At 37.3% G+C, this 27977-nt stretch overlaps 1 protein-coding gene across 1 annotated transcript; it reads left to right on the plus strand.

Moving 5' to 3' along the window:
- Positions 1 to 6: 6 nt before the first annotated feature.
- Positions 7 to 27977, plus strand: PYGO1 (pygopus family PHD finger 1). Its single transcript, XM_034660948.1, has 3 exons — positions 7 to 153; positions 22774 to 22859; positions 23890 to 27977. The coding sequence occupies exons 1-3, from the start codon at positions 105 to 107 to the stop codon at positions 25012 to 25014; spliced, it is 1260 nt and encodes a 419-aa protein (XP_034516839.1). The 5' UTR covers positions 7 to 104; the 3' UTR covers positions 25015 to 27977.

The raw sequence follows: 27977 nt of genomic DNA on the forward strand, positions 1-27977 counted from the left end.
GCCTCGCAGCCGCAGCGGCCCCGCGAGGAGGAGGAGCCGCCGCCGCAGCATCAAAGAGACCGAATTCCCGCGGCCTGGGGGGGAGTCATGCTTTGCGGTCTGTAATGTCAGCAGAACAGGAGAAGGATCCCATTTCGCTGAAGAGAGTTCGAGGTAACCGGGAAGGGCACGGGATTGGGGGGATCGGGGTGAGTGGGGTGCGCGGGGGCCGCGTGCCCGGCCGCTGGGAGGCCACGGGGCTCTGTCCGGGCCTAACTCCGCGCAGCCCGCGCGTCCCGCCTGCGCCCCGGGGCCGAGGCTGCGGTTCGAGGCGCGCGGCCCCGGAGCCCGCTCGCCCCAGACACCCGCGCGGAGCCCTCGCCTCGTCGACTTTGTGTTAGGCGGCAGTTGAAGCCGCGCTCAGCATCCCTCCGCACCCCGCTCCTCTCCCACCTTAGCTCGTTCGCAAGACAGCACAATAGGCACCTCGAAGGGTGAGAAAGAAACACCCCCCGGCAGAGACCACGAACGATGCCCACCCCCCAAAAAGTAAGTTGGACTGCTCAAGAGTTGACGCTTTGAGGAAGGTGTACCGGGCCTTCGCGTCTCTCCCAGCCCCCTTCCCACCCTCAAAGGCAACAAATACACAGCTTATTTTCCTTGGGTTTAAGAGGAGACACTATATAAATTCAGAAGGCATTTGCTTTATTGGCTTATGGATAAGAATCAAATCACCTAAAATCAATTTTATACGTGATTGGTTTGCTTCTTCCTTGCACACTAGTTAGGAAATTCCCTGCTGCCTTACTATCTAAGAAAAATCGGAGGGAACGCGCCGTACCAGACAAAAGATAATGCATGTTAAGTTCACAGATGCCAAAGACAGGCTGGAAATTTGGGGGATATCCTCCAGCTTTCATTTTCAGCTCTAAATAGGGTTAAGGCTGAAAGTCCCAAAGTTGAAATAACAGTTTGTTCATTAAGCAAATATTTATTGAACATGTACTGTGTGCTGTGCACTGTTCTTGGCACTGGGGTACAACAGTGAATAAGGGAAAAAGAGTCTTCACCTGGCAGGAATTCACACTCTAAACAGATAATGAATAAAAGGTGTAGAATGTCAAATAGTAAGTGCTCTGGAGAAAAACAAAGCAGATAAAGTGGTTAGGAAATACATAAGAGGTGGAGAGGTTATCAATTATGGGTAAGAGGGCTCATCTGGAAGATGATGTTTGAGCCAGGACCAAAGGAAGTGATAGAACAGAGCCATGTGGATATGTGTGGGAAGAGCAGTCTAGGAAGAGCAGTCTCAGCAGAAGGAACAGCAAGGGCAAAGGCCCTGGGTGTGGAATTTGCCTGGTGTATTCAAGCAACAGCAAAGAAGTTATGGTAACCAGCAGAGAGTGAGGAAAGGAAGAGTAGTAGGAGCTGAGGAGAAAGGGTGAGAAGAGGTTTTTATGACATATATATGTGTGTGTGTATATATATATATATACACATACATATAAAGATTTTATGTATGTATTTATTTGAGAGAGAGGGAGAGAGTGCAGGCGCATGAGGGGAGGAGGGGCGGAAAGAGAGGGAGAAGCAGACTCCCTGCTGAGCAGGGCCTCACTCCCAGGACTCTGAGATCATGACCTGAGCCCAAGGCAGACACTTAACCGACTGAGCCACCCAGGCACCGGAAGAATTATATTTTAACAGGGTTTCTCTGGCTGCTCTGTGGAGAATAGACTGTAGGGAATCAGGGCTAAAGCAGGGAAGCTAGTTAGGAGGCTATTGCAATAATCCTTTCATCTGAACAGGCTGAAGTGCCTTATAAATCAGTAAGTAGTGAGGTAAATTTCCAATTGACTTAAATGATGTAGAGATCAAGAACCACAGTCATTCATCTGTGTTTTTGTTCCACGTGACTAGAGGTTAAACCTATAGAACTGCATTGTAACACAGTGACAGTGTATCCAGAACATCACTTGAGTATTTAGGTAGAGATTGATTTTCTTAGCCATTTAAGCAAAAACATAATTTAGAGCAGAATATTGTTTTTAAGGCTTAATATCAGCATAGTCTTTCATTGAGTGAAGGTTTTCTCTTTCAGCTTTCTTTTCTGTGTGTGGTTTTGAGTTGCCAAACCCTTTAAGGAATAGACCTTTCCGAGATACAATTATTCCTCTGATATTTTTGCCATATTATTTTGCCTATTATTATAAATTACTTTGGGGTTGAAGGAAAAGAAAGAGAGCTCTCAAGTTTATACCTTTGAACTCAATTATCAGTCTTAATCAAATGTAATTTTAAATAAAATGGATGGGTATTTTATTGTAGGTCAAGAGCCCAGATCTATCTTTATTTTGTTCCAGCTACTGCTTTTAAGTTTGGTGCCTTAGCTGTTTGTAGTTGGCTCAGGTGTCAGCTCAAGAATATTCTGTGAGTTAAGTACCAGAATAAAAGGCAAAGAAAGCACTTTTTAAACTAAAAAGTTAAGATGAGGACGGGTTTTTACAATAAGTCACTTCGTAGTGACTATAACGTTAATTTTTAAAACAGTTTTGGATTATTTTATAAAAGGTACCAGGATATCTACAAGAGCTCTTCCGAAGCACAATTCTGCTGAACTTGACTGCTCTGCAACTTTCTTTTGTAATTTATATCCTAAGACTGCATGCAGGATGTGGTCTTTGCAGAACATAAACTGTGAGCGGTGCTTCTTAAACTGTTTCCCATCTGCTGATGGATACGGACAGACTTTTAGATAGTTATGTATTTATTTCATGTGTGTTATAAAAATATAAGTCATCAAACCTCTTGTTTAGGGTAAGGCTAAGATACACACACACACACAGTTTCAATTTAAGGAAATTATTAAGCAAATAGTATTATAGATGGAACCCAGATATGGCAAAATTATGACAACATGAATGACTAAGGACTTTACAGTAGTATATTCTATAGACCAAAAGCATCATATCCCCTGGGATATTATTTTTTTTTTAAATGCAGGTTTCAGGGCCCACCAAATCAGGATTTCTGGGAGATTTCTCTACATCTTTAATAAGATCCCCTATGTTCCTTATGCCTACTAAGGTTTGAGAACTGCTGATCGTAGACCTATGTTGAAAAGGTGAGTGGACAAGAGGAAGCTGATTTGTGGCCTTCTAAACTTGTCCTGATATTTTAATATTAATTAATTTAATTAATTAATTAATTTTACTATTAGATTCAGAGTTGCTATTTAGTGGCAAAGTATCTTACTCTTATTTTCTGCCAGTTCTTACCATCCCCAGACCCTCAGCCCTTGATTATAAGACAGAACCATGAAGATAGGTACAATATCTTGGTTATCCTTTCTCCCCTCATTGCTTTGCCTGCAGTAAATCCCAAATGAATGAATGAGTGAAGACACGAAGTAATTCATATATTTATGCTGATTTTTGATTGTTCTCTTAGAATGTTACCTGTCATCCTTATTTTAACCAACATTTCCATTATTCAGTGTTCTTAGAACTCTTAGGTGTTGATCTGATCACAATATCCATTCATTTATTCAGCAAATATTTATTGAGCAGTCATAGCACCAGACAGTGGAAATATTGATTAAGAAGGCATAATGCTGTCTTCAAAAATCTTTAGGATACAGACAAAGAAGTAGTTACAAACAGCATGAGAAGTGCTGTGATCATCTACAGGAAATAATGAAACATATAACCTATCTTTAAGGGAATCAAGGAATATACCTCCTGGAGAAGTGTTCTAAGAAGCAGTGAGTGTTCTTTTTTGGAAATGGTGTAGGAAAACGCAGCAAGGAGGTTGGGGGATGAGGAAACGTCTAGTAAGTCAGCAGTGGTTTTAAGAAGGCACTTCTGGGAGAAAACCACGTTTTAAAGTAGTGAAAATTAAGTGAGAAAGATGTGATGTAAAGGTGGTAGACAGAACGACATAGCCAACAGCTTGGAAAGATAGAGTTAAGAGAAAGTGTCTTATATTTCCCTTGAAAAAAGACAAACATAGTGGTAAACTTACAGAAGAACCCGAGGGGGGAGAAACTGAAAAGCAGCAGAAGAGAAGATAATTCATTAATAAAGCATTCAATACATGTTTTAAATATGTACCATGTGCTAGGCACCTGATGTGGGAAGCTGGAGATGAGACAGAAAGGCTTCTTTCTCATAAGTTAGGTCTCTTCGGGTGAGAGAAGGGAAATAGCATCAAGGTTTGAATGAAATGAAGAGGTAGTCTTGAAGAAAAAAAAAGGTGAAGAAAGACAGAAATTTAGAGATGAGGAAGGAAGTTGAGTCATTCATTCCAGATGAAGTGTTTTTAACCAGAGTTAGCAATGACATTGGAGAGGTTGGGATGTACTTTAGAATGGGATAGTAGCATAGAGATATCATAAAAGTAGGAAAAATAGACTTTACTAAAAAATGTAGGCCATGTCGAGTGAGTGTATGGAGGATTTAGATTAAGATTGGAGAAGAAATGTAATTTATGCAGTCATAAAGTGGAGGGGAAGAGCCAGTGGAAGTCTAAAGGAAAGATTTTAGGGGGGGGGTTATTTTTTAATTGGTACGTATAAGGGTTAGGCAGATTACCAGGAAAGTAGTTTGATTTTCAACACATTACATGAATATCCCCCCGAGATGTTTCAGTGCGCACAATGGATCTACATGGTTTGGAACTGAGGAAAGTGAGCTGAGCCAGAAATAGAGATCTGGAAGTTATCAGTAAACAAGTGAATACTAATTGATGCCTTGGGAGTAGATAGCTCACCCAAGAGAGTGAAAAGTTAGAAGAGAAAAGCATTGAGAAAAGCAACTTTGGAAACGCTAATATTTAGAAGACAAAAGGTAAAAGAGGACCCTGAAAAGCAGAATGTGAAGGAGTAGCCCGAGAGGTAGAAGAGAAAAACCGACAGAGAATAGTGTCACAGAAATATAAAAGGAACAATGGATTTATGAGGGGAAGAGAAATGAATTTTGTTTTTAGCCTGTTGATTGAAATGTATCTATATGTGAGATGTCCAGTGTGCTCTTTCTCCCACATTCCCTATCTTGGTGAACATTGTTTATCCAATGACCCAAACCCATCTCCCACTCCCACCCAACACTGTCCCAAAATCCTAGAATATCTGTCTCCTTACTATGTTTTTACCCACCATCTCCTTGACCTTTCTATAACCACTTCTTTAGTTCAGACTTTATCTCTTTGATTATTATCATAGGCCTCTCACTGGTTTCCTGGCCTCCTGTTTTGTCCCTCTTAATCCATTTTCCATATTGCTACTGCTGGTGATAAATAACTATGTATTGAGTACGTACCAAGCAGTTTGTTAATTGTTTTAAATGGATGCCTTGTTTAATCCTCTCAATAACTCTATGAGTTAGATGTTATTATCATTCTAGGTTTACAGTTGACGAACTGGTGCTCAGAGGGTCAAGTACTATGTGGTTAAATAACATTCATGTTTACACAGCTAGTAAGTGACAAAGCTAGAGTTAAACTCTGGGGCTGAAAATCTTAGTTACAGTGTTCCATTGCCAATGTGCTCCAAAACACAATTCAGTCATGTTACCCTTTTTTTTTTTTTTTGTTAAATTCTTTAGTGGTTCCCCATTATCATGGGTAAAAATCCAACCTTCTTATATTGGCTCTTTTTTATTTGGCCCAGGCCCACCCTTTAGTTCTCCATCCTTCATATTCCGTGAAATGCTCCCCTGTGTCCAGGTCTGAGATAATCACATTTCCTTTCTAGATGTCATGGTTTCTCTTGCTTTTAAACGTTTCTTTGCACATTCCGTTCCTTCTGCAAGGCTTGCGCTCTTTTTTCCCACCTTTGGTAGATACTCATCCTCATCATCAGCTTTGTTGAACCCTCCCAGGATGTCTTTACTCAGTCAAAATTAGATGCAACATCTTGTGTTCCCTCAACATCCTGTGCTCATCTCTGTCTTAATAGTTATCACATCAAATTTAAGTGTTTCAAAAAAGAAAGAGAGAAATTGTTTTCTCTAGATTTTGGGATCCTTATAGGGAGGAATTATTGTTTTTATTTCTGTACTTAAATAAGCTCAACAAATGTTTCTGAAATCTAGTTTGATGAAAGTTAACACAGAGATTTCAATAACTTAGGTAATTTAGTCTTCCGAGTTTGCTTTCCCCAGAGGTGGGGAGGAATTGCCTCTTGGGAAGATTATACAATTTTCTCTTCTCACAGTCTTATTCCAGGCAACTTAAGGAGTGTTAGTCATCTTTACCTTCAAGGCATCCCTAACATATGGTCAAGAGTGATATCAGAAGGGGGAATGAAGCATGAGAGACTATGGACTCTGAGAAACAAACTGAGGGCTTCAGAGGGGAGGGGGGTGGGGGAATGGGATAGACTGGTGATGGGTAGTAAGGAGGGCACATATTGCATGGTGCACTGGGTGTTATATGCAACTAACGAGTCATCGAACTTTACATCAGAAACCAGGGATGTACTGTATGGTGACTAACATAATATAATAAAAAAAACATTAAAAAAAAAAGAGTGATTTCAGGTCCCCTTTCCTATTCCCAGTCTCTATAGACATGTTAATAGCACTGTTGAGAAATAGAAAGGCATTTGTCTCTGGAGACCCACTGCTGGGGTCTTATCCCATTTCTACTGTTTACTATCTCTGCGGTCCTTGGCAAATTACTTAACCTCTCTGTATGTCAGTTTCCTCATGCAAAATGAGAATAATAGTTGTATTTATCTCGTAGAGTTCTTTAAAGGATTAAATGTGTTAATATATATAAAGCACTTAAAACAATGCCTGGTACATTTTATCTGTTTACTTTTAAAATCAGAAATAGAATATACATTCTAAAATACACATTCTAAAATACCACAAGTAATGTGATCAACATTCACTTTTAGATATATTTAATCAATTAATAAATAGAAGACAGCATATTTTTTCTTGTTTTGATTGGGAGTGGTTATGAACTGATGGAAATAAAGGTTCTCTACCTTTACAGAAAAGACAATGAACCAAAAAAAATTATAAAAGAAACCCCTCATATTTCACAACTTTGCTGAAACAGACAGGTACAAGCTATTTGTTACACGATTTTTATGAATATTTGCAGTTTTGTATTCCTTTACTTCTGAAGTTTTTTGTTTAAAAATTTTGTTGACTTTGTTAATAAAATAAGTGTATTATTAGAAGCATTATTGTATAGAGTCAGCTTCACACATGAATGCCATCCACCCACCCCCTGTGAGCTTTACATCTGTTAGCAACTTTAAACCTCATGCACCTCAGTGATGAAAAGATCATCAGTCTGGGGAGAACAGCTGGTACAAGAACCACAAATATTTGAAACCTTGAATCACAGACGTTGTGGGCTTTCAGAATTTAATATTTATTACATGCCCAGATTGATCTAGGTTCTGGGCATCACATGGCAGACACTTTCTGCCTTGCATTCTTAAAGAGTATAATGGCATTTTCATTTCAATCATATAAGGCCATTTCTTATAATACCGTATTCAAATATTAATTCATTATATTGCCATTCAATGGTAGAGACCAGTATTACAGAAGTACATGTTTCAGGTGAAGGCAAAGCTGTTAGCTAAGATGTTCACATCCATAGTAAATGATGGAATAAACTGACATTATATCCCAGACTTCTGTGCTATTATGAAAAACTGGTATTTGTCCGCTGAATGTATTGACAATGCTTGATACTAGATCTTTCGATAGAGCATTAAATACTATAGAAACTGAAATGAAGTGAGATTATGGTATAGTTTAGTCTAAAGGAAAGCAAAATGAAAACTAATATTTGAGGGTCCACTGTGTGCCAGGGAGTATGTTAAGCACTGCCTTAGTCAGTTCACACTGCTCTAACAGAGTACCGTAGACTGGATGGCTTATAAACAATAGCACTGTATTTGGCACAATTCTGGAGGCTGGGAAGTCCAAGATCAAGGTGCCAGGGCCTGCTTCCTGGGCAGTCTTACTGTGTTATAACACGTGGAAGGGCCAGAGGAGCTCTCCAGGTCTGTTTTATAAGGACACTAATTCCATTTGTGAGGGCAGGGTCTCATCTCCCATAGCCCCTCCTCCAAGTACCATCAAACGGGGGATTAGGATTTCAACGTGTAAGTTTTGGGAGGGACACAGGATCTGTTTGTGTCATTTAATCAGCCTAGTAATTCGAATGCATACTTACTTGAACTACTCTTGAAACAAAGCTGTTTTTGAAGGAAAAAAATGTATTAAAATTTTTTTTATTGAAGTATAGTTGACACACAATGTTATATTAGTTTCAGGTGTACAACATAGTAATTTGACAACTCTATATATTACAGTATGCTCGCCACAAGTGCATCTGTCACCATATAGTGCTATTACAGTACTCTTGTTGACTGTATTCCCTATGCTGTGCCTTTTATCCCCCTGATTTCTTCAGTCCATAACTGGAAGTCTGTATCTCCCACTCCCCTTCACCCACTTTCTCCCATCCCTCCACTACTGCCAACCACCAGTTGTTTTCTGTATTTAGAGGTCTGTTTCTGCTTTCCTTGTTTGTTTTGTTTTGTTTTTTAGATTCCACATAGAAGTGAAATTACATGGTATTTGCTTTTTTCTGTCTGGCGTATTTCACTTAGCATAATGCCCTCTAGGTCCACACATGCTGTCCTAAATGGCAAGATCTCATTATTTTTTATGGCTGAGTGATATTCCAGTGGAGTGTGTGTGTGTGTGTGTGTGTGTGTGTTTATGTATGTGTGCAAGTGTGTGTGTGTGTGTGTGGCCATGTGCCTCATCTTCTTTATGCATTCATCCAGGAGCGGGCACTTAGGTTGCTTTTGTATCTTGGCTATTGTAAGTAATGCTGCAATGAACATGGGGGTGGATATGTTTTTTCAAATTAGTGTTTTCGTTTTCTTTGAGTAAATACCCAGTAGTGGAATTACTGGATCATATGGTATTTCTATTTTATAAATTTTTAGGAAACTTCTCTAGTGTTTTCCACAGTGGCTGCACCAATTTGCATTACTACCAGCAGGACCCAAGGGTGCCTTTGTCTCCAAATCCTTGCCAACGCTAATTTCTTGTCTCTTTGATACTAACCATCCTGACAAGTATAAGGTGATGTCTCGTTGTGGTTTTGATTCGCATTTCCCTGATGATTGGTGATGTTGAGCATCTTGTCATGCATACATGTGTCTGTTGGCCGTATGTATGTCTCCTTCGGAAAAATGTTCATGTCTTCTGTCCATTTTTAAATTAGATTATTTGGAGTCTTTTTTGGTGTTAAGTTGTATGAGTTCTTTATATGATATTAATCCCTTATGAGATATGTCATCTGCAAATATCTTCTCCCATTCAGTAGGTTATCTTTTCCTTTTGTTGATGGTTTCCTACGCTGTGTGAAAGCTTTTTTATTTTGGTGCAGTCCCAGTAGTTTATTTTTGCTTTTGTTTCTCTTGCCTTAGGAGGCATATCTAGAGAAATGTTGATGTCACAGAAATTGCTGCATTTTTTCTTCTAGGAGTCTTGTGGTTTCAGGTCTCACATTTAGATCTTAATCCATTTTAAGTTTGTTTTGCGTATGGTCTGAGAAAGTGGTCCCGTTTCATTATTTTTCATGTAGTTGTCCAGTTTTCCCAGAACCATTTATTGAAGAGACAAATTTTTTTAAGATTTATTTATTTATTTGAGCAAGTGAGAGAGAGAGAGAGAGAGTGTGTGTGTGAGAGAGAGAAGGAGAGGGAGAGAATCTGAAGCAAACTCCCCCCTGAGCATGGAGCCTGACACGGGGCTTGATCCCACAATGCTGAGATCACGACTTGAGCTAAAGTCAAGAGGCTGACGCCCAACCAACTGAGCCACCCAGGCAGCCCTTGAAGAGACTGTTTTTTCACCATTATGTATTCTTGCCTCCTTTGCATAGAGTAATTGGCCATATTATCATGGGTTTATTTCTAGGCTCTATTCTGTTCTGTTGATCTTTGTGTCTGTTTTGGTGTCAGTACCATATTGTTTTGATTACTACAGCTATTGTATAGCTTGAAATCTGGGATTATGATATGTCCAGCTTTGTTTTCCTTATTCAAGGTTACTTTGGCTGTTTGGGCTCTTTTGTGGTTCCATACAAATTTTGGGATTATTTGTTCTAGTTCTCCGAAAAATGCTATTGGTATTTTGATAGGGATTGCATTGAATCTGTTGATTGCTTTGGGTAGAATGGACATTGTAATAATATTAAGTCTTCCATCCAGAAGCATGGACTATCTTTCCATTTGTTTGTGCTATCTTCAGTTTTTTTCAACAATGTTTTATAATTTTCAGAGTAAACATCTTTCACCTCATTGGTTAAATTTATTCCTGGTATTTTATTCTTTTTGGTGCAGTTGTAAATGGAATTATTTTCTTCTTTTTGTTGTTTGGTTGTTTTCTTCATTTTTCTTCTACTTCATTATTAGTGCATAGGAACACAACTGATTTATGTATATTAATTTTGTATCCTGCAGCTTTATTGAATCCATTTATTCGAATAGTTTTTTGGTGGAGTCTCTAAGGTTTTCTATATATAGTATCGCATGTTATCTGCAAATAGTGATGGTTTAACTTCTTCCTTACCAAATCGGATGCCTTTTATTTCTTTTTCTTGTCTGAATGCTATGGCTAGAATGTCCAGTACTATGTTGAATAAAAGTGGTGAGAGTAGACATCCTTGTCTTTTTCCTGATCTTAGAGGAAAAGCTCTCATTTTTTCACCGTTGAGTATGATGTTAGCTTTGGGTTTGTTATATATGGCCTTTATTATGTTGAGATATGTTCCGTCTAAACCCACTCTGTTGAAGGTTTTTATCATGAAAAGATGTTGAATTCTGTCAAATGATTTTTCTATATCGAGATGATCGTGTGGTTTTTACCCTTCATTTTGTGAGTGTGGTGTATCATGTTGATAGCTTTGCAGATGTTGAGCCATACTTGCATTCCCAGAACAAGTCCCACTTGATGGTGGTAAACGATCCATTTAACTTATTATTGAATATGGTTTGCTAATATTTTGCATCCATATTCATCAGTGATACCAACTGGTCTGTAATTGTTTTGTTTTGTTTTGTTTTTAGTAGTGTGTTTGGTTTTGGTGTCAGGATCATGTAGGCCTTGTAGAATGTGTTTGGAAATTTTCCTTCTGTTTTTTGGAATAGTTTGAGGAGAATAGGTGTTAACTCTTCTTTGGTAGAATTCACCTGTGAATCCATCTGGTCCTGAGCATTTGTTTTTTGGAAGTGTTTTTGATTCCTGATTCAATTTCATTGCTAATAATTGGTTTGTGTTCAGATTTTTTATTTCTTCTTGATTCAGTTTTGGAAGATTGGTTGTTTTTGGAACTTATCCATTTCTTCTAGGTTGTCAAGCTTGTTGGCATATAATTTTTTGTAGTAGTCTCTTATAATTCCTTGTGTTTCTGTGGTGTTGGACACTTAATCAACTGAACCATGCAGGTGCCCCCATAATTTTCTTACTTTTAATTATGGCCTTTTCTTTTCCACTTCGAGAAGTCCCTTTAACATTTCTCATAAGGCTAGTTTAATGGTGATGAACTCCTTTAACATTTGTTATTCTGGGAAACTTTATCTCTCCTTCAATTCTGAATGATAATCTTGCTGGCAAGAGTGTTCTGTTGTAGGTTTTTCCCTTTCATCACTTTGAATAGATAATGCCGCTCTCTTCTGTCCTCCAAAGTTTCTGCTGAAAAATCAGCTGATAGCCTTATGGGATTTCTCTTGTATGTAACCAGTTTCTTTTCTCTTGCTGCTTTTAGAATTATCTTTAATCTCTGATATTTGAAGTATTATATGTCATTATGTGGACTTCCTTGGATTCATCTTGTTTGGGATTCTAGAATTAGTGAACCTGGATATCTGTTTCTGTCCCTGGAGTTGGGGAAGTTTTCAGCTATTACTACTTCAAATAGGTTTTCTGCCCCTTTTTCTCTCTCTTCTCCTTTGGGGACCCCTGCAATGAAAATGTTTGTTCACTTGATGTGAACAATCCTCATTTTTAAAAATTCTTTTTTGTTTTTGCTATTCATCTTGGGTTCTTTCCATGTACCTGTCTTCTAGATTACTGATCCATTCTTCTGCATTGTCTAATCTACTGTTGATTCCCTCCAATTTTTGTAATCTTCAAGTCCGATCGGTTCTTTCTTATATATTCTTTCTCTTTGTTGAAGTCCTCACTGAGTTCTTCCACTCTTCTCTCTGGTCCAGTGAGCATCTTTATAACCATTAGTTTGAACTCTTTATCAGGCATATTGTTTATCTCCAGTTCATTTAGTTCTTTTTCTGAGGCTTTGTCTTATTCTTTCATTTGGAGCATACTCCGGTATCCTCATCTTGCTGGACTTTCTGTATTTGTTTCTATAAATTAGGCTGAACAGCTACTTCTAAACTTGAATGAATGGTCTCATGTTATGTTTACTCATCCCCTGTATAGACTGTGTGTGCCTGCTGACTTTGGCTGGCTGGCTGGAGCTCTGGGCTGGTGTGGGCTGGCAGTCCTGGGGAATTCTGTGCTGGGGCTACTCTGGTGGGATGGCCTAAGCTGAAGTGGGTGTGGGCCAGGGTAGTTCCAGGGCTCTCCATGCAGAGAGCACCCTGGCAAGACAGCTAAAGTTGAAGTGGGCATGGGCTGGGGCAATCCCAGGGCTCTGTGATGGCATCCTGGCAGAACCGCTAAAGATGAAGTGGATGAACGCCAGAGGGTGAGTGTGGTGTCAGGGCTCAAGGGGCACTCTGGCAGGGTGTATGGAACCAAAGCAGAACAGACAAGGGTGTCCTGGGCTGCTCCACATAGAGGGCACCCTGGAGAGTCATCCAAAGCCAAAATTGGCACAGATCAGGAGGTCCTAAGGCACTCTACACCAGGCCTGCCCTAACAAGTTGTCTAGAGCTAAAGTGGTATGGGCCTGGAGTGTTCTGAGGTGCTTTGCACCTTTGTCACCTTGGCCAGGTGGCTGGAACTGTGGTGAGTGCTGAACAGGGGTGTCCCTGTTTGTGCTGCACTGGGGATATCTTGGGGGGACAGCTGGGGCTGGTATGAACTAAGAGCCTTGGGCTCACTGAGGTGGTAGGCCAGCTAGGACATCTGGACACTGCTCCTATCCACTCTATCAAGGTGGAGGGGAAACATCAACCATGGTGCTCCCAGCCCTCCAACCCACACAGAGTTGCAGCAGCTCCCCCATCATTTGGCAGAACTCTAGGGCTGGTTCCTTTTAGTTCCCCTTTTAGTCCTTTTTTCTGTGCTTCAGGGCAGGCAAATGTGCTCATAGTCAGGCCTTTAATACTATCCATCCTTTAATACTAAAGTTCGCAGCTGTTGGGGGTGGGGGTTCCCTTCATTACTGTTTTTTCTTGTTGTTCTTTATGTGGTTTCTATATCTTATATTGTGCAGAAGCTGTTCAGTCAGCCCTCAGTTGTTCTTCAAAAGGAATTGCTCAGTAAATAGGTGTAGATTTGGTGTGTCCATGAAGGAGGTGAGTTCAAGGTCTTCCTACATCACCATCTTGGATTGGGACCCCATTATAAAATATGTCAAAATAATACAGTCACATTATTTATGAGAACAATCAATATCACAAACTAAACCAGTATTGTAAATAAAGTGAAGTTAAAAAATGAAAATTTAAATGACACAAAAGGCATGCCACTATCTAGTATACAGAACAATGCCCTCACTTCCTTTTTAAGGACTTGGAGGCTGAAATAGATTCTTTAATAGAAGAAATAAAAAGGTGGAATATATATAATATATAATATAATTAGAACAAATACATAAAAGCCCTAAAGCAAATAATCTGTAGTGTACAAAAATAAAAAGTACTTACAAATAGAAAAAATAATTTTATACTTACAAATAGATTTCATATAAAAAATCTTTAATTTGTAGATTCTTTAGATGGGAAAAAATTTCCTTGTTTAATAGATTAGACTGTCCAGTAAGACTGTGAAGAGACACATACTTCAACTTCCAGCCCCAGATAAAGGGTAAAGGGTAAAGGAGAGATAAGAGACTTAATTTGTTTTATTGAGATTGAGTGACATAATGTAGGGTGATAATATCTAGAGAGATAAAATTTCTTTGCTTTCTTAAGATGAGGACTTCTTGTTCCATTTTTTCATTGCCCTTTCCCACATCTGTTCCTCTTGTACCTTCAGAGGTCACTGGGCAGGTAGGAGTGAAGAGATGAGATAAAGAAATTCAAGTATTAACAGATTAAAAGGATCACAGTGGCCGGTGTTAACAATGAGCTTTGACAGTTTCCTTTTTCTTGGTTCTCTGCCCCACAGCTCTCAGCTCCTGACTGAGTAGTCATGGTTTACCTTGCAGAGTTAGCCTCAGCAGATATATAGAGCAGCTGGAGAGAAGCTTTGGTACCAGAAGTTCTTAGGGTAACTTAAATGACTAGCTCTGTAACCACTACTTTCCTGTTCCCTGGATTCTGACCTTTACTTTATTTTTAAAGAGTGAGAACCATGGAAATTCTTGATAGCTTGTATTCTAATTAGCCCTGATGTCTGTGATTCTGATCTAACATAATGATTACCTCATAGAGAAGAACTACCAGTATTACAAGTAGCAGCAGGAAGGACCCAGGTAAGGCCAAGAGTCAGAACCTTTGAACATGTTATGTAGTTAACTCTTTAGACGAGCAATAAATGGAGCAGCAGACACCAGTAGAACTTGAAGATTTGCTTTAAGGAGGGAAATGTTAGACTTTTAAATAAAAAATTAGTACCATGAAAGTCAGTTTCTAAAAAGAATTTTAGGCGGGGGCGCCTGGGTGGCACAGCGGTTAAGCGTCTGCCTTCGGCTCAGGGCGTGATCCCGGCGTTATGGGATCGAGCCCCACATCAGGCTCCTCTGCTATGAGCCTGCTTCTTCCTCTCCCACTCCCCCTGCTTGTGTTCCCTCTCTCGCTGGCTGTCTCTCTCTCTGTCGAATAAATAAATAAAATCTTTAAAAAAAAAAAAAGAATTTTAGGCGGTTTTACTCACAGGTTACTTGAAAATAATGTTTATTTAAATAGTTGCAAATGTCAGAGCCTTGCCTTATAGTGAATACAAGCAATTGTTATTAAATTTTTGGAAAGTGAACAGAAATGGTACATACCATTAATTCAGAGTACTTTTTGTCCATCTTTAAATTACAGCATTTTGTAAAATTATAATTATTCAGTATTCTTGATGCTATGCGTGGGAATTTATGTATTCTAGATTAGAGATTAGAGACTAATTTATTAGTAATTGTTTTTATTTTTAGGAATTGCATTTTTTTTTGTATTTTTGTTATAATGAAATGCCCATGACAGATGTTAGGAAATACAGGACTTTGGGGCACCTGGGTGGCACAGCGGTTAAGCGTCTGCCTTCGGCTCAGGGCGTGATCCCGGCGTTATGGGATCGAGCCCCACATCAGGCTCCTCTGCTATGAGCCTGCTTCTTCCTCTCCCACTCCCCCTGCTTGTGTTCCCTCTCTCGCTGGCTGTCTCTCTCTCTGTTGAATAAATAAATAAAATCTTTAAAAAAAAAAAAAGAATTTTAGGCGGTTTTACTCACAGGTTACTTGAAAATAATGTTTATTTAAATAGTTGCAAATGTCAGAGCCTTGCCTTATAGTGAATACAAGCAATTGTTATTAAATTTTTGGAAAGTGAACAGAAATGGTACATACCATTAATTCAGAGTACTTTTTGTCCATCTTTAAATTACAGCATTTTGTAAAATTATAATTATTCAGTATTCTTGATGCTATGCGTGGGAATTTATGTATTCTAGATTAGAGATTAGAGACTAATTTATTAGTAATTGTTTTTATTTTTAGGAATTGCATTTTTTTTTGTATTTTTGTTATAATGAAATGCCCATGACAGATGTTAGGAAATACAGGACTTTGGGGCACCTGGGTGGCACAGCGGTTAAGCGTCTGCCTTCGGCTCAGGGCGTGATCCCGGCGTTATGGGATCCAGCCCCACATCAGGCTCCTCCGCTATGAGCCTGCTTCTTCCTTTCCCACTCCCCCTGCCTGTTCCCTCTCTCGCTGGCTGTCTCTATCTCTGTCGAATAAATAAATAAAATCTTTAAAAAAAAAAAAAAGGAAATACAGGACTTTGTTATTTGATACGTTTATTTATTGATATAACAACTTTATTATTTGACCTCTAAAATCATTGCTAATTCTTTTTCCCTGCCACACTCATCAGAATTTCTGGGTATTCATATTTGAGAACAACACATTTCTGTCCTCAGCATGTCAGTATACACTGTTAAGGAAAAGTGAATACAATTTGTTAATATGGAATCATCAGTTCATTTTATATGGGCTACTGAATAGTTATAAATTAGTAATAGATTCGGTCATTCCTGAACCATCAGATTTTGAATCAATAACTTTGAGGGGTGGACTGCATCTCACTATTAGTTCTTTACTTACCATCTACTGAAATGGGATTACCACGTCAAAGAATTTAAAAATAGGAGTTCCTTTAGTTTGAACCAGAAGTTTTCATTTTTGTTTTTTGTAGTCCACTGAGGAAGACAGTATGTGTATAAGATTTTAGAGGCAAACTAGTATCTTAGAAGCATATAAATCTAATTTTACCCAAACAACCAAAAGAAAAGTAGATAAATTGGCATTCATCAAAATTAAAAACTTATATATGTCAAAGGACACTATTAAAGTGAAAAGACATCCCACAGATTAGAAGAAAATATTTGCAAATCTTATAACTGATAACAGTCTAGTATCCAGAATACATATAGAATTCTTACAACTTAACAAAAAAGATAAACAACTTAACTAAAAAATAGACAAATGACTGGAGGAGGCATTTCTTCAAAGAAAAAAAATATATCTAGATGAGCAATAAGTATATGAAAATGTGTTCAACATCATTAGTAATTTTGAAAATGCAAATTAAAACCACAGTGAAATACCAGTTTATACTTTCTAGAATGGCTACATTTTTAAAGTACAAACAGAGGAGAGTCATTCAGTTGAGCGTCTTGACTCTTGGTTTCCACTCAGGTCATGATCTCAGAGTTGTGAGAGCCTGTCCTGCCTCAAGCTCCGCGCTTAGCAGGGAGTCTACTTTAGATTCTCTCCCTCTCTCTCTGCTCATACCCCTGCTCTATCTCTCTCTCTCAAATAAATCTTCAAAAAATTAAAAAGAAACAAAATAAGCGTTGGGGAGGATGTGAAGAATTTGCAACCCTCAGACTTAGCAGATAGGAATGTAAAATGGTGCAGCCACTATGGAAAGCAGTTGGGCAGTTCCTCAAAGTGTTAAACTTAAGAGATACCATATCGCCCAGTGATTCTGTTACCAGGTATATACCCAAAAGAATTGAAAACATGTGTTTATACAAAAACTTGTACATAAATATTCATAGCAGCATCATTCTTAGTAACCAAAAAGTAGAAACAACCCAAATTGTTCACCAACTGATCAATGGATAATTCAATGTGGTATATCCATACAATGGATATTCAGCCATGAAAAGGAAATAATACATACTATATCATGGGTAGACCTTGAAAACGTCACTCTAATGTATGTGAAATAAGACACAAAAAACCACATATTGTGTGATTCCATTTATATGACATATCCAGAATAGGTAAGTATGTGTAAGTAGATTCATGACTGTCAGGGCCCGGGGGACTGGGAAATGACTGCTAATGAGTATATGATGGGGTGATGATAATGTTCTGGCATTAAATAGTGGTGATGGCTTTATAACCTTGTGAATATGCTCAAAAACTTAAAAGCAAAAGGAAATAAAACCCTGGTTTTAGGGGCGTCTGGGTGGCACAGCGGCTAGGCGTCTGCCTTCGGCTCAGGGCGTGATCCCGGCATTACGGGATCGAGCCCCATATCAGGCTCTTCCGCTATGAGCCTGCTTCTTCCTCTCCCACTCCCCCTGCTTGTTTTCCCTCTCTCGCTGGCTGTCTCTATCTCTGTCGAATAAATAAAAAAAAAATCTTTAAAAAAAACTCTGGTTTTAGATTTCAGTGCTGCTTTTTACCGGTGGTATGACTCCTTTACATTCTATTTTCTTTTTCTTTCTTTAAAAAGTGGGAATGACTTACCTACCTCTAAGGTTTGTTATGAAAATTGAGTTGAAAGAACATAGATGTAGTCAGATATAGACTTCTAAGTTAAGATGGTAGAACAAAACTACTTTACAGAATCTCTTTTTAAATTCCAAGTGAAATGACCCAAAGCCATTTTTGAAAAAGAGCAAAAATGTTCAGCAACAGCAACAAACAAAGGAAATGGCACAGCCCAATAACAATTCTGAAACAGTGCAAAATGCACTGTCTTAGGCTTCTAAGACAACCTCTGTCCTTGGAAGCTATTAGTGATTTACAGAATTTTGAGAAGTCTTACTAATAACCCCAAATCTAGAGAGAAGGAAATTAAATGACTATTCTTTATCTTCTCATTCTTTTGAGTAAGAAAAAAAATGAATGAAACAAAAAGTTAAAAAAAAAAAAAGAGGAATGTCTCTGACAGAAAAGAAGTCTTCAGGGATACAAACTGAATCAGGAAACACAGGGAAACCTCCTATGTGAGTGGGTTACTACACCCCCCGACTAGGTAGATGTGCATTTAACAAAATGTCAGAATTAAAAACCTGGATATTCCAAGGAAACACAAGAGGTTAATCTTACTAATATGGGCAAGTGTTCTAAAGAGATAATAGCATATCCAGTCACATGAAAATGATAACATTTGTATAAAAGTAAGTTGGTTTTATTTCAGGAATGTCAGTTTTGAGTTGAACATTAAAATAATTTAAAGGGGGAAAAATCACATGATTATCTCAATAGATAAAGCATATCAGCTAAACTAAGTAATCTTAGATGTGAATAAAAGAGAGTCAGAAAGTCACCCATGTTAAATCAGAGCACATAAAAGATCTAGACAGAATTGCAAGATAAAAATAAAAACATAACTATGCAAACATACTGTAGCAAACTAATGAATTAATTAAAAAAAAGAAGAAGAAAAAAGAAATCACATGCAGATGATGAAGACCCATGACCTAAATGACAGAAGGAAAGATCTCACATGTACTTCAAGTGGTAGACCTTAATAAAAAACAAAACAAAACAAAAAAAACAAAAAAGCAAGAGTTTAAAGACAAGATGATTAATACAACAAAATTAGATTAAAGGTAAATTGCAGACCTCAGGAAACCTAATGAGGGCTAAACCAACATAATTATAGAACAAATAAATAAATCAGAAATAAAGAACCTGATAGGTATGGTTAGCAACTGAGTTATATAATAGGAAAACTACAGATAATTAGATTAAGTAGACATAAAAAAGAGTAAAGTTAGAAAAGCTAACTAATAGATATGGTGCTAAAAATTTCTCTAGCATAATGATAATTAGTGCCCCCAAAATAGAGCACTCAACAGAGAGCAGAAAAAGTATTCGAAGATGTGATAAAGGAAAATTTAGCTGAAATAAAGAATTTAATCTAGAGATAGAAAAAGTAGATAGATGGAAACAGGTTGGAAAAAGTAGAATAAGGTGTGATACCATATTATCTTAAACATTCAAAGTTTCAATCAATGCTATATAAAATTGAGAGAAGACAAGACATACATTTTCCCACTTAATGTTTTCCTTGATGTCTTTTCTTAGGCTTAGAGGATTCTTTCCAAAAACTCCTCTTGCGGTAAAGAAATATTTAACATAATCTGTAGTTTAATTCATTTCTTTTTTCCTTTATTACTTTATAATAAAGTTAAAAGTTAATGCTTTTATTTAAAAATAGTATCCCATCTTTGTAAAGGTATTACTATTGCTCTATATTCACAGAAGGAAAAGTAGGTACGTAGGTAATAAGCTAGATGTCTGGAATGGTGTTAACTTAGTAGTATTGACAGTTTCTGGCTGGTGGCACTTATGTATCAGTCAGGGTCTAGTGAGGAGATAGAAGCTACACCAGTTATTTTTAATAGAAAGAATTTAATATAAGTTATCGTTAACAGACATTAAACTGAAGTGGCAAAATAGGATACTAAAGTTTTCACAGAGGTATCGACTGTGGGAAGGAGCTACCGTTCCTAAGGCCACAGGAAAGAAGTTGAAATTATTAGAATACATAAATTTCACAGGAGGGTCCCTGTGGAGTTTTAACTCAGATCTCTGGGAAGGAGGTGCTGCTCATTCTAGTATTAATGCCTCTGGACTTTGAGGGTGGGCTCCGTGGGCCCGGGACTCAAATGCCTGGTGCTAATGTGTCTGAGGAGGGCACAAAAAGGCTGTTTGGGATAATAGGTAAAAAACAATGTTATTTTGTTCTAGATGGCTAGCCAGAACAGGAAATACCTTTCCAATTTTTGGAAGTATTCCTCTGTGTCTCTCAATTTAGAACTTTTGAAAGTTTTTATTCATACTGATCTTGTGCATTTTTAAAATTTATTGCTAGCTATTTCAGTTTAGTTTTGTTCCTATAAATGAAAACTTTTCTTCTACTCTATCTTTTGACTGGTTTTAGTTTGTGTATAAAAAAGCTTCTTAATATTAAATCTTAAAATATTAATCTTAAAATATTAATTAATCTTAATCTTAAATCTTAATCTTAAAATATTAATTCAACATCCAGAATCCTTACTGAATTTTGTTACTCTTTGTCAGTTTTTCATCTTCATAGTTTGTAAGCTTCTCTAACTAGTTCTTAGAGAAATCTGCTTCGCATTTTGTTAGGTGGGGGTCTTTGTTCCACACGAATTTGTCTTTATTGTCAAGTACCATTTCTTTTCCTGAACTATTATTGTAAAAGACTGGTCTCCCTGCTTCTACCCTTGTCCCATCACCAATTAATTCTCAACACAACTGCTAATATAATACTTTTAAAACTTAAATCATACCACTTTCCTCCTCAAAACCCTTAAATGATTATCCACTGTTCTTCAGATAAAATTCAGATTCCTTAGCGTAAACTATAAGGCCTTGTGTCTTAGCCTGCTTGGGCTGCAAGAACAAAGTATCATAGACTGTGCGGCTTAAACGACGGACATTTATTTTCCCCTAGTTTGGAGGCTGGGAAGTCCAAGATCAAGGCGCTAGCCAATTCACTTCTTGGTGAGTTCTCTCTTTCTGGTTTGCAGATGCCTACCTTCTTGTCCATGTCCTCACATGGCCTTTCCTGTGTTTGTACAAAGGGGGGTGGAGAACACACACTTCTTTCTCCTAAGTCCACTAATCACATCATAGGGGCCTGACCCTCATGACCTAATGTAATCTTCATTACCTCCCAAGGGCCCTACATCCAAATACCATCATATTGTGGGGTAGGGCTTCAAAATAAGAATTTTGGGGGGCACATTCAGTCCATACTGCTCTAAATGATCTGGTCCCTGCCTGTCTCTTTAACCTTTTCTGGTGGCACTCTCCAGAGTCCCTTAACACACTGGCCTCTTTTAAATTACTCAAACACATTGGGCTTCTTTCTACTTTAGAATCTTTACACATGCTGTTCCCTGCCTAGAGGCTCTTCCTTATGCTGTTTACATGAGAGATTTGTTATCCTCCTGTAAGTCTCAGTTTATTTTTTTATTTTATTTTTTTATCCTGTAAGTCTCAGTTTAAATACCTTTCTCAGAATCCACATATGTGAGTAGGTCTCCTCTAATTGTCAACTCACTGAACTTATTTATTAATCTATTACAAACGTGTATCTATATATATGTATATATAATTTTATTCTTCTATCTACTCTTGTAATGATCAGAATCTCCATAATAAAAAGTGTTTTTCTAGTGGAAAAAAATTCTATCGATAAACTTTTTTTTTTTTCCAGATCATGTCAATGCCGTACTTTTTGTTTTTCATTTTGGTAAAGTATATAAGATAAAACTTTCCATTTAAACTTTTTTTAAGTATACAAATCAGAGACATTAATTTCATTCACAGTGTTGTGTATTGATAAAATTTTTGTAGTCTCTTTAATTCACGGTCAAGCTTTTGCTTTTGTTTGGTCATATACTGTTGAGAAAATAATACTCACATATGTTGTTGTACTTTGACAATACCTTTAAGAATTTAAAGGCCACATACCTTTAATGCCATAACTCCAGTCCTAGGAATGATTTGTACATGTGTTTAAGACACTTACACATAGATTTTCATTGCAAAAAGCAAAGGTTTGGAAACAACCTAAATATCCATCAATAGGGAGGGAACTAGTTTAATGAATTATGGTATAATCATACCATGAAATACTAGTCAGTTATTAGGTGATGGAGCAGTTCTGTATTATGTGGAATGATTTCCAAGAAGAAAGCAAGGTGTAGAGAACATTGTGTATAGTATGCATGTCATAGTTTGTGTATTCCCTGCAAAAGATATTATGCTGGAATTTATCTAGATTATCTTTTGAAAGAGCAAAAACGAGTGGTTGCATCAGGGATAAGAAATCAGATGACTAAAGCTTCAAGGATAGGATGGAGACTTTCTCACTGAAAGAATAATAAAAAATACTATGGGAATGGAGATGAATGTTTCTGGCTGAAGTTATGGGGAAGACTTTTTGGAGAACAAAGTTTTTTTTAAAAGCTTAGTATTCCTTTAACAAAATAGGACACATATTAACAGGTAATTATGATAGATATTGCTGTGAGAGATATAAAGCGATTTCAGTTACAAGTGGAAATGTTATCTGGAATTTTTTAAATTAAATTAAATTTATTTTATTTTATTATTTATTTTTAGGTGGTGATAGTGGACTGGATGGGTTAGGAGGACCAGGTGTACAACTAGGAAGCCCAGACAAGAAAAAACGCAAGACAAATACACAGGTAAATTGACATTTTCTTTAATAACTTTTTGTTCACTGATAAGATAAGCCAATGAGGTAAATTTAAATTTGGTGATGGTTTTGTTTCCTATCCTCATTCATAACCGAATCGTGAATTCTGCAGTGATTTTTTTCTTTTTAACTCTGCAACTAGTAGCTATTGTTGGCCTATAGGTCTAAAGTGGGTATTGCAAGAAGGAAGTGTAGGCAGACAAGTTAAAATGCTTATACTTAAATCTAACTTAAAAAGCATAGATACCTGTTGTTCTACTAAAAGATTTTGAAATCTGTGGACACAGGTCTAACCTGAAGCAGCGTTCAGCTGTTTTAATAGTTCAGTAGTACATAGGTATCATTAAGCAGTCATGATGGAAGTATCTTTAGTATATAACCTGTGCTTGGATAATCGTTATAAAAATAGGCTTCTGTGCTTTTATCCTCTGTAAATTTGAAGCACTCTTTTTGTTTTAAAAACTGCGAGTAAGTATGATGTGTATACAGATTACTTTTTTCCATTTTGGCCACCAGCAGAACTTGTTTGCTTTAAACTTGCCGTGTGATTAACCTGGAAGTTTATTTTTTCATTCTGAGGCCAAGAGCATAGTGCTTGGGGAATACTTTAATAGCTACTCCCTGAAGTTAAGCTAGTAAAAAAAACTTAGATGCTGTTTATTGTTACTTAATTCTATGGTTTAAGTGAAAGAATCTAGAATTATAGGTAAGCATATTAAATGAAAGTTATATAATGAAGCTTCTTTCGAAGCTTAAATACCTTTGGAATTTGAAATAACGAGTTTGAGCTCAGAAAAGCATACCTTCTTTCCTTTCCTAAAGGAAAGAAATCTACACATTTTAATTAAATATAATTAAATATGAAAACTATTTGGAATTGAAAGGCCAAATTAAGAATTAGATTTTCATAACACATAGCAAGAGAAATTGGATTAAAGCTAGGTTGTTGCATGTTAAGATAACAGTTTTAATGACTTCTTTGATCAAAACATGTACTTTACTCTACATTCTCATTTCAGGGGCCTTCTTTTCCTCCATTGTCTGAGTATGCTCCACCACCGAATCCAAACTCTGACCATCTAGTGGCTGCTAATCCATTTGATGACAACTATAATACTATTTCCTATAAACCACTACCTTCAGCAAATCCATATCTCGGCCCTGGTTATCCTGGCTTTGGAGGCTATAGCACATTCAGAATGCCACCTCACGTTCCTCCAAGAATGTCTTCCCCATACTGTGGTCCTTACGCACTCAGGAATCAGCCACACCCATTTCCTCAGAATCCTTTGGGCATGGGTTTTAATCGACCTCATGCTTTTAACTTTGGGCCACATGATAATTCAAGCTTTGGAAATCCATCTTATAATAATGCACTAAGTCAGAATGTTAACATGCCTAATCAACATTTTCGACAAAATCCTGCTGAAAACTTCAATCAGATTCCTCCACAGAATGCTAACCAAGTATCTAACCCTGACTTGGCCTCTAACTTTGTCCCTGGAAATAATTCAAATTTTACTTCTCCATTAGAATCCAATCATTCTTTTATTCCTCCCCCAAACACTTTCAGTCAAGCAAAAGCACCACCCCAAAAACAAGACTTCAGTCAAGGAACAACCAAAAACATGAATCAAAATTCCTCTGCTCATCCACCTCACTTAAATATGGATGACACAGTGAATCAGAGTAATATTGAATTAAAAAATGTTAATCGAAACAATGCAGTAAATCAAGAGAATAGCCGTTCGAGTACCACAGAAGCTACAAATAACAGCCACGCAAATGGGACACAGAATAAGCCACGACAACCTAGAGGTGCCCCAGATACATGCACCACTGAAAAAAGCAATAAATCCTCTCTCCACCCAAGCCGTCATGGCCATTCTTCTTCTGACCCAGTGTATCCTTGTGGAATTTGTACAAATGAAGTGAACGATGACCAGGATGCCATCTTGTGTGAAGCCTCTTGTCAGAAATGGTTTCATCGGATCTGCACTGGAATGACTGAAACCGCTTATGGCCTCCTAACTGCAGAAGCATCAGCAGTATGGGGCTGTGACACCTGTATGGCCGACAAGGATGTCCAGTTAATGCGTACTCGAGAAACTTTTGGTCCACCTGCAGTGGGCAGTGATGCTTAATCACCGGCATTAACTAAAGGGTTTTATTTTTTTCCCCTGAGTCTTGCAGAGGTTCAGTGACACAGGATTTTAATGTTTTACATTATTTTTCTAAATGCACACACAAAAAGATTATTTACCTTTTAGTTTTCATTATTATTCTACTTCATTACCAGTGCAAATTTTGTATTGTTTTTGTTTGCTCTCTTAAATGAGAATAATGTATATGGGGTGCTTTAGAAAGTATACAAATAAATGTTAGTTGTTGTTGTTGTTAATCATTAACATAAAAAAGCCTCTTGAAGCTTCAAAATAATATATAGCAAATGTAGGCAAGTTTTGACTTTTAAAAGTCGGAATCATTGAAAAATGTACATTGCGGAGCTGAACTTTGGCAATATTACGTTAAATGGTTCAAAAATTTTGTTCAAGGATCTATTTGACATGTTTTCAGAAAAAAATATATGTAGCTATAACAAGGAAGGAATCATACATTTTAATGGATGTTTTAAAAAATAATAGAGTATGTTACCAGATTTCTTCCCACTAGGGTCCTTGAAATTAGTGACTTTCCTATTTTCAAGTCAGTCTTTTTAAGATATCTGCTTGTACAAGTATGAGCAGATGTTAGCACATAGTAGATGCCCAGTACGTATTTGTTGATTAACTTGTGGATTGTACCACATGAAATTGCTAATATTAGATCAGTTGAAAAATGACAGCAATTAGTAGAGTTGAAGTGAAGTATGTTTCTAGTTGTGCTGTTTAGAATTATAACAGTATTATGCTCTTCATTCAGCTTCCTTTGATTGTTGAGTTGATTCGTTATTATTTTCCAGAGAAATAAATAACATAGTATCCTCGGAAGAATTGCGAATACTTCTTTTAATATGATTTCAAGCCAGGACATACTGCAAATGAGATAGGTGGAAACATCAAGTTGACCTTAGAAGGCTCAGCTGGGGAAAGAACTGCTCCGTGGTGGTTTGAAAAATCTTGTTCTGGGGATCTGGATTCAAAGACGAGCCTCGGGAGATCAGAATCCATTTTGAGCAAAGACCAGTTAAGAGCCAGGGTGAAAGCTAACTTACAAACAACAATTTCAAGGCCTTGAAATAGAGGGGAGTTTCTGTTCTGACTGGGTAAAGTGTAAAGACGGACCCAAGAACATCCTCCTGGGAGATGATCAAGAACGGAGACAGTCAGAAGTGTACTCGTTAACATTCAAAACAGTGGAAACCTATTTTTAGAGTGGATCATGACCTGTGACCAAAAAACAAAAACACACAAGATACCGTATGACAATTGATAGGAGTTCATACAATGGTCGGATGTTGGTGAAGCTCCCAAACTTGCGCCGTCGTTATTGTGACCAAAAAAGTTCTGAAGGCCACGTGGTGATCTGCAAAAGGAGAATTAATGACTACTGTTTAAACCCTAGTGAAACGGCAGCAGCAGCATATCGCCAAGAAATTAAAATTGTGCGTGAAACTTTAAAAAACATCTTTTGGTTAATAAACATGAGCCCACACTTTTACATGACAGCACTTGACCTCCTATGTCACAAGCCACTAAAGCAAAGTTAATTGAATTGGGATATTAAATTTTGTCATGTCCATTATAGTCACCAGAACTTTATCCAGCGAACTCCCATGTTTTTCATCATTTGAAGCTTTTTTTAAGAAACAACATGTTCTCCAATTGAGAAGCAGTAATTGGAGGGGATATGAACAATTTATATAGCCGAAGAAATGACAAATTTTATAAAAATGAAATATTTAATATCCTACTAGAAGAAAATTATTAATGCTCATGATGCATATTTTGATTGAATAAAACTTATTTTTTTAAGCACAGTGTTTTAATTTTGACCTACAAAAACAGCAATTTCATATGGTACAAGGTAGTAGAAGGTTTTCTCCATTTACCTGTGACTAGTTAGAGGTGAGTACAAAATATTTTCAATATAGTTGTAAATTATATATCTTTACAATTTTAGGAAATGAAATGATATAAACTCTAATACTAGGTACTCCTTGGTGTGACAATGTTACCAACTGAAGCAGGTTAAAACGCAGTGTTTTTGGCTGATCTGACATTTGATGTATTCAGTAGCATACTTGAAGATCCCATTTTGCTTACTTTATATTAGATACGATTTTCTAAATGTTTAAGGACCTCGTTATGTTGTTCTTGAAATCCTAGTGAGTGCTGACTTTGAAGAAATGATGCACTGCATGCTGTAAGCCCAGTCCTAGCATCAGATCATGGTTTTTATGACAATATAGGTTAGATAGATATTGAGTAGAAACTTCCAGTGTCCTCAGGAGTTAACATTTTACATGGTAGAACTTGAGTTGTACTTATTGTTAAAATTGATTATTAATGCAGTTTCTTAAGCCATCTGTTAATTGCAGTTTCAGTAGTTTTGTGAAAGTGAACTAACCTCTCCCAAGCTCGTCTAAAGGTACTCGATTTGTAATGTGATTGTTTTCCATTTCCAAATAGTTGTTTTTAAACACAAGTGAATTTTTATTCAAGCATGTAGGTTTTCAGAGCACCTTATTTAAGTAAGAGTCTGTAAATAGTCAAAGAAAAACCCTTAATGACAGACAGTGAGTCATAGGCAAACTATAATCATAGTGCGTGAATGTGTTCATATATTCAAATTACTTTTTTAACTAGTTCCACGTTTCTCTCTGTATGACCGTAAGTCAAAAATTAGATGATTTTTGATAGGAAAAGTGATGAAGTATAAGAATGTCCAATTTGACCCAAAGAAGGCTATTATACAAATTGATACGGCTTTGTTAGGACAAGTGATGAGCTGCCCTAAACATTTTCAGATACTCAGTAATGGAAAGAAATGTACATATGTGGGATAATCTTCCAGTAGCATTGCACCTTTTCTCATGTAATCCTTTCCCCTTCACTGAAAAGCCTCATCTCACATGCACATGTACACACACACACACACACACACA

This window comes from Ailuropoda melanoleuca, chromosome 5 (genome assembly GCF_002007445.2).
Source record: "Ailuropoda melanoleuca isolate Jingjing chromosome 5, ASM200744v2, whole genome shotgun sequence".
Classification (NCBI taxonomy): domain Eukaryota; kingdom Metazoa; phylum Chordata; class Mammalia; order Carnivora; family Ursidae; genus Ailuropoda; species Ailuropoda melanoleuca.